This window comes from Harpegnathos saltator, unplaced genomic scaffold, assembly GCF_003227715.2.
Source record: "Harpegnathos saltator strain DR-91 unplaced genomic scaffold, Hsal_v8.6 scaffold128, whole genome shotgun sequence".
Lineage (NCBI taxonomy): Eukaryota > Metazoa > Arthropoda > Insecta > Hymenoptera > Formicidae > Harpegnathos > Harpegnathos saltator.
The window spans coordinates 110,425-117,742 of record NW_020229904.1 but is presented as its reverse complement, the minus strand read 5'-3'; the positions used below and the strand labels follow the sequence as shown (position 1 = coordinate 117,742).

Here is a 7,318-nt window from a genome sequence, read left to right as displayed (position 1 = left end):
ATTTTACCCATGACAACTTTAACGTGATTTTCTTTGATGCTTTTTTGAAAAGTTCAAATATTTCGTCGATTCGCGGGATATTTATAATCGGAGTCTCGTCACGTTAGTTAAGTGAATAACACGTGCTCCTCCGAGCGGATCGAATGCTCACCGACGGCCACTATCAGTGCCACGAGCGAATGTCAGGAGCGGACGGGATGCTGAATTAAAAAACAAGACGAAGTGAACGGGACGCGGACAACGATACATTATGCGTCTCCATACATGTCAAATTGTTTATTATAGAAGAGACTTTGATACGGCAATATATATTCGAAGATTTAACATTTAATACGTACTTTTATTTTTTCTGCTCCTCCCTCCCTCTCCCCCGCTCTTTTTAGACCACCGGCCATAGTCTGGCATAGAGATGGCAACTGTCATTGCAGCACGGACATAAACCGCCTGAAAGTGGATGTAGCATGGACTTCCACCATATGCAGATTTTACCACCGAGACCTGAAAGTACCAATGTACTATCGTAGTTCCCCTCTCAAAATGGATGCAGATGGCGTCCTTTCCCAGTGCGGAAAGTCGGTGTCGCAGAAAATGTCGTATTGGCCGCTCTCAGGTTACTCTCTGCTGCTACTATGGCTGCGTCCCGATATTCACTGCCAGCACTGAAATTCTATAGTATATGTGACACTAACTATGTATTTTCAGTACTGGCAGTGAATTTCGGAACGCAGCTTATTTAGGACTTTACACAGTAATTCAGCAACAGAAAAACAAACCTACGAAATTATCTAATCTGGAATTAAATTTTATGAATATAATTATGCAGTTGATGAATGATGACGGGAAGTCCTCATAAATAGTTTGAAGATTTTTTTAAATCTCTCTCTCTCTCTCTTCTTTCTTTTCTTTCTCTCCCTCTTTCTCAATTACTCTCTCTCTCTCTCTCCCTCTCTCTCTCCCTCTCCCTCTCTTTCCCTTCCCTCACCCTTTTTTCTATCTCTGTCACAATCCCACTTTGAATGAACTAGTCTATTCGAATTCCTATCCTGTTGGATTAATGGTATTATTGATGCCCTGTACTGTCTCTTAAATGTGATCCTTTAATAGTATACTGCATTAAAGTACTTCCGTAACGTTGGAAATGGCGGCATAGTAAGTCATGTTGTTTTGAAACGATCGCTTCTGCCGACAATCATATACTATTCGGCTTGAGCAACAAAATACAGTCATGGATATCTCAAGTATGTTGGAAGTACAAGTGAAGGAAGTGAAAGTAGAGGTGGACATCAAAGAGAACGGTAAGCCCAACGTCTTCGCGAAAGATAACGCGGAACGCATCTCTCGCACCTGGATAATTAAATGCACACATTCTAACCTAACTACCTGTCTTATCATTTTAGTGACACCAAGGGATCAAACGTCCAGTACCACAATAGAACCTGTACCGGTCTCTCAGGAGGAAGCAGACTATTATCGAATAACATTTGGCAATGGTCAGCTTCTTGAATATACTCGTTACTTATAACGTATAGCTTACAGTTTGATCTGATGCCCTTTATATATTATTCTTATGTACTGTACTGTATATAAATTTGCGATATCATAAGAGATCAATACTTGCAAATTTTATGAAAATTATTGTATCATGTGAGCATTTGGTTCTTATATATTGTAGATATAGCATCTGTACGATACCGCAAGCTCCATTGTACAGCTTGTGATATACATATTGGTTCTGCTCCATCTCAGGCTCATAACATGTTGGTACATCCTGTACTTCGTACATTGTTATGTGCGAGATGTCGTGAGTTTTATGGAGATGGAACCTTTGAGCAAGGTGAATAATTAATTATGTTTTTTTATAAAGTATATCTATTGGAATAAATGTTTATATTTCATGTTTCTCTGTTATATTTTCAGGAGATGATGCTACAGATATGTTCTGTAGATGGTGTGCAAATGGTGGTAATTTATATTGCTGCTCTTATTGTAGTAATACATTTTGTTATAAATGTATAAGGAGAAACTTTGCATCTTTGATAAGGAAGAAAATTGAAGCTGATGAAAAATGGCAATGCTTTGTATGCAACCCGACTGATTTATATGATGCGAGGGCTGTGTGTTGGGCTCTGCTTCAACATGTACAAACAGTAACAAGGTATTAGAAATTTAATTATTTTTATTATATTATTTTTATTATATTATTTATATCTACTCAACGCCATATTATTTATTGTCCATTTAATGACAAAAATGACATAAAGATAAAGGAGAATTTTAAGAATTTGGAAGGGTCGTTTGATAAGTTTGGTAAATTTTTATGAGATGGCGCTACAATCCATTTAGTGACCTGAAAAATTCCACTCTTCATAACCCTTAAGGCCGAATTTCAGTTAGAAGTAACGTGTTGTTCACGTGCGGTAGTCGTTTGAAGCGAGTGGTGTAGCGGTTACGGTTGCCACAAAAATGGAAAGAAACGATATCCGTGAAATGATAAAATACTTTTATTTAAAAAAGTGGACAGCAGCAAAGATCAAAGCCAAGTTAGATGAAATTCATAGGGACTCTGCTCCTACGTTGAAGACCATATATTTCTGGATAAAAGAATTTAAACGTGGCCGATCCTGCATTAAAACGCGCTCAGTTGAGGTTACCACGTCGAATATGGTAGAAAAAATGTATGATATGATCAGGGAAGATCGTCGAGTGAAATTGCGTGAGATCGCTCAGGCCGTAGGCATCTCGACAGAACGAGTGTATAACATCCTATATGAAAAATTGCATATGAAAAAATTGTGTACACAATGGGTGCCGCGATTGTTGACTATCGATGAAAAATTCATACGAAAGAACATTTCAAGGCAGTGTTTAACGATGCTTGAGTGCGATCCGTATTTTTGGCGTCGATACGTGACTGTGGGCGAAATTTGGATTTATTACTACACTTCTAAGTCGAAGGAGCAGTCAAAGCAAAATGCCAAAAAAATGCTTGGTAAAAGTGCGCCAAAGAAGACTCTTTTGTCAGCTGAAAAGGTGATGGTCACTATTTTTTGGGATTCCCAAGGAATTATCCTGATTGATTGTTTACAAAAGGGTAAGACAATAACAGGAGAGTACTATGCAAAATTATTGAACCGTTTGAAAGAAGAACTAAAAAACAAACGGCCAGGGTTAATGTGCGAAAAGGTGCTCTTCCATCAAGATGACACGTCGTTTCACGAATCGACCGTCGCAATGGCAAAATTACACGAATTGGGTTTTGAATTGGTTCCTCATCCACCCTATTCACCAGATTTGGCCCCGTGTGACTTCTTTTTGTTCCCAAGTTTGAAAATCTTGCTCAGTAGGAAGAAATATTTGTCGAATGAAAAAGTCATCACTGCCATCAATAAATATTTTGCAAATTTTCAGACAGCCAATTTTTCTAATAGTATTAAAACATTGGAAACTCGCTGGACCAAATGTATCGACCTTAATGGAGACTATGTTGAAAAGTAAAAATGTATTTTCTTTAAAAAAAATGTTTCACTTGCTTTTTTACCAGACTTATCATATAACCCTAGTATATTATGTCACTTTATTGTCCATTCAAGGACAAAACTGCTAGAAAAATAAGACATTGTTAAGATGTTATGTATTTTTTTAATTTTTAGACATTTTCCTGTAATTATATGTATATATGTATTTAATTTGAATTGGTTGTGATATGTTTTAGTATACTAGAAAAGGAGAAAAATATGAGCTCAGAAGAGATTCAGGAGAAAATGAATTTGGATGAATCTGAATGTTGTCCACGCAGGAGTAAACGCAGACAAAAACGAAGACTCGAGTCTAATTCTGAGGAAGAAGATGAAACATATATTCCTAAAATTAACGGAATACCAATAACTGTGAAACGTAAACCATACAAGAAAAATAAACCGAGGTATAGCACAACAAATGGGACGAAACCAGTGCGCACGATATATCCGCCAATCCCTATTAGACCACGTCCGCCTCCATTATTGAGCAATCAGCCGAATGAGCCACAGACAGTTTATTCACAGTACGAGCAACCGAATAAGGCTGGATGTCAAGAAGCAGCAGTCGAACAACCGGAAAAAATCATTATTCCACCGCCGAATGCGATAAATATGATTGATTCTGCCGCATCAATGCGATACGATTCCGGTGTAATATCACCTTCCTTGTATCATACGGCCATCATAAATCAAACCTCAGCATCTACCACTTACGTTCGACCGATGAACTCCGCGTTTCATCATATCATTCTGCCATCGCCACCAGCATCGCAAGTGCAAAACTATCAGGCTCAGTCTCAATCTCTTCGAAATTCAACGAATGCAATGGTATCTCTATCGAACAATCGTTACTCATCTCGGTTTATTCTTCCAAAAGCAAAAGCATCAGATGCAGTAACATTGACTCCTAATATAATCGAAATTGATAGCGATTCCGACGATGAGCTGAAAATCGTCGAGCAGCATGATAATATGACGACCGACAACAGGAAAAATTTTGCGGATATAATAGATGTTTCTTTCAACAAGATAATACCTGTTGCTCTTTTTAGTACAGAAAATGACATTGAGATAAAAGAAGACCAACCTCTGAGAGAGATGTATACATCTCTCAAGAAACAGCCTTCCACATTCAGCAAAGTGATGCTAACACATAGTCAAGAGCTCGACACTTTTTTGGGCAATGTAAAAGAGAATATGCAAAATTTCTTTATTTTACCCGATAACGAGACAGTTGGAACTGAGAATATCAAATCAATGATGGAGCAGAAAATCAAACGGTTCCACCGAAGTATGCACGATACAATTTTTCAGTTGGCGCACATTAACGATAGAGTAATACGTGAATATAATAAATGGAAAAGATCCCAGAAGACTGAGACTGAAGTGTCATCGACTAATCAAAGTACAGTGGTGCTGCAAGCAGATGTAGATATTCCTCTACATATGACTTGCATCAATGAATCTGATACTGAATCTGATTACGAGGAATCGGAATGTTGGATTATGGAATCATCTGATGATATTAAATCTAGCAACATTCTTAAGGACTTATTAATGTTTAAAAAGGATCTACAGCATCGTGGTGTTGGTGATAGTGCGATTACGTCTGAGAACAAAGCGATTCAGGTGTACGATGTTGTTTCGAGGGATTATGAGAAATGTATCAGTTACTCTTTGTTGAAAAAAACCCTGCATAATGAGCAGACGGACAAAAGTGTCTTGGAGTCTATAAAAATACCCAATAAGAACTTTGACAAATACCAAGAGCAGTTTATCTTTTATTTGCAGCAAGAAGGTTATGGCATCAAAACGGAAGATATGAAAGAATGGGAAGATTCGGACAAAACCTTCGAAAAATTGACAGCCGCAGATTCGCATACTTTACATTTTCGTCAAAATATCGATTTGTTAATTGAATCTGTTGAGCAATCGGTAAATTGCAAACAAGAAGGGAGCTCGGACAGTTTCACTGATTCTGTAGTTTGCGATGAAGCCAATGAATCAGCGAATACAACGGATTGCAAGAAAATTACGCAGATTAATGACTTGGACTCTAATAATAAAATACGAGTTGTGAATATACGACCTACCGAAGAGATTCAACAAATAGAACTGCAGAAAGTTCGGAATGGTGCGACAACGTTAAATAATGATGATGTGAACTCAAGCAAAAATGCTAATGACAAAGTAAAGGCCGAAGTAGCTATAATGGAAATCGAGGAGGATTGTACAATTATTGATGGTTAATGAAAGACTTCATTAAATTATGTGCAACTTTACGTAAATACTTCAGTGTTTCAATTTACAGCTGTAGTTTAAGATAAAGTCTGTTTCAGACGATCTATAATGTACGAGAGAGAAAGTAATATGCAACGAAATATTTATTTATAATATTATTATTGTAAAGTCTTTATTTGTGAATTCATAATTTATTGAGGTACTACTGGATTTCAAATTACATATGAGAGTGACTATACTATGTTCAATATAATATTTAATTAAAATGATTGAGATTTAAAAAGTGCCATTTTCTGTTCAATTCTATCATATTGAAATATAACATCTCTCTTGATATAATTTCTGTTCTTCATGCTTTAATTATTATAAAAAAAGACATTTTACCGATTCTTTAATGTATTATGTAATATATATTTATATATTATATAGTATATATTATAGCATATTAAATTTCCTGAGTAAAAATTTGTCCAGAACTTTATCGCGAATTATAGATCGTTTAAAGCAGATTTAATTTACTTTGTAAAGATGTGATCACTTGGCATTTTTATATTTTATAAAAATATTTCGATATATCTTGAAGACAATTATTCAGGATAATGCACATTGTAAATGATATAATTTTATCTTCCTAATGTTTCATTTTTAAATGAAAAAATTATTGACAATTCGGAGGTAATAAATAAAAAAATTTATCATCGAAAGAAAGTAGGACGACTTTTCTCTTTTTTTCTTCAAATACATTCTTAACACATTGAGTATCAAGCTAAATTCGAGTGTGTATAAATCTCACTAGACTCGAACTTTCTGGCTGCTATGCACAGTTGTATACACAGTCAGATTACTATATCGCCAGTTGCATCTGGTTAGACAAGATAAATATGAATATGAATTAAATTAATTATAACTAAATATGAATAATATACCACTCAACGTGTTAAAAGTGTTAAGTCGCTTGTAGTAAAAAGAAGAATGTAGTAAAAAAGAACTTTGTTAAAAACGCTTAAAAAAAATTTTTTTCTTTCAAACATATCCGCTTAAAATACAAGCGCTTAAAAAAAATTTCTTTCAAATGTATCCGCTATTGAAATTTAGCGACCAATAGTTTTCCTAAGTTTTTTGAATACTTGTTCTTGATTGATATAAACTCTATATTTATTATAGTTGAATTTATAGAGGACAACGTTACAATTGATTTTATATTCTTATCCATTTAATTAATATGCGTTACGCTTACTTGGCAGATATATTAAAAATCTTGCCATTTCGACCTTTTGTTAATAAAGGATGTTTTATTAATGATTTACTAATATTTCCTAGGATAGGCAAAAATGCCTAGACATCAAAATTATATTTGAAGAATGGAAATATCACATATAAAAGCTAAGTATGATATATAAATATATAGTAAAGTATAGTGATAAAAAATATATCCTTTGATATTTCCATATTTCAAATTTCACAATAACGACGGTCTCATTAACATAAATTACAATAATTAAATTCACGACGGGGAATTAAGTTCTTAAAGAAGCTTTTACGATTATATTATTTAAAAA

General features: G+C 34.9%; 1 protein-coding gene across 5 annotated transcripts; it reads left to right on the top strand.

Annotated features, from left to right (window-relative positions):
* Nucleotides 1–958: 958 nt before the first annotated feature.
* LOC105185666 (uncharacterized) lies at nucleotides 959–6,063 on the top strand. 5 transcript variants are annotated; one of them, XM_011145321.3, is made up of 5 exons: nucleotides 959–1,295; nucleotides 1,398–1,490; nucleotides 1,673–1,834; nucleotides 1,918–2,155; nucleotides 3,713–6,049. In XM_011145321.3, exons 1-5 carry the CDS (start codon nucleotides 1,226–1,228, stop codon nucleotides 5,766–5,768), a joined length of 2,619 nt encoding a protein of 872 aa, XP_011143623.1. In that variant the 5' UTR covers nucleotides 959–1,225; the 3' UTR covers nucleotides 5,769–6,049. The 5 variants fall into 5 exon arrangements, with proteins under 5 accessions (XP_011143623.1, XP_025163363.1, XP_011143625.1 ...); XM_025307578.1 differs by lacking the exons at nucleotides 959–1,295; nucleotides 1,398–1,490 and having other exon boundaries at nucleotides 1,679–1,834; nucleotides 1,918–1,959; nucleotides 2,042–2,155; nucleotides 3,713–6,050; XM_011145323.3 differs by lacking the exons at nucleotides 959–1,295; nucleotides 1,398–1,490 and having other exon boundaries at nucleotides 1,679–1,834; nucleotides 1,918–1,962; nucleotides 2,042–2,155; nucleotides 3,713–6,050.
* The last annotated feature ends 1,255 nt before the right edge of the window (nucleotides 6,064–7,318 follow it).

Coding starts and splice junctions, on each gene's coding strand:
- LOC105185666 (XM_011145322.3), top strand. CDS start 2,464: ATGGAAAGAAACGATATCCGTGAAATGATAAAATACTTTTATTTAAAA. Junction 3,492..3,712: donor AATGGAGACTATGTTGAAAA/GTAAAAATGTAT, acceptor GATATGTTTTAG/TATACTAGAAAAGGAGAAAA.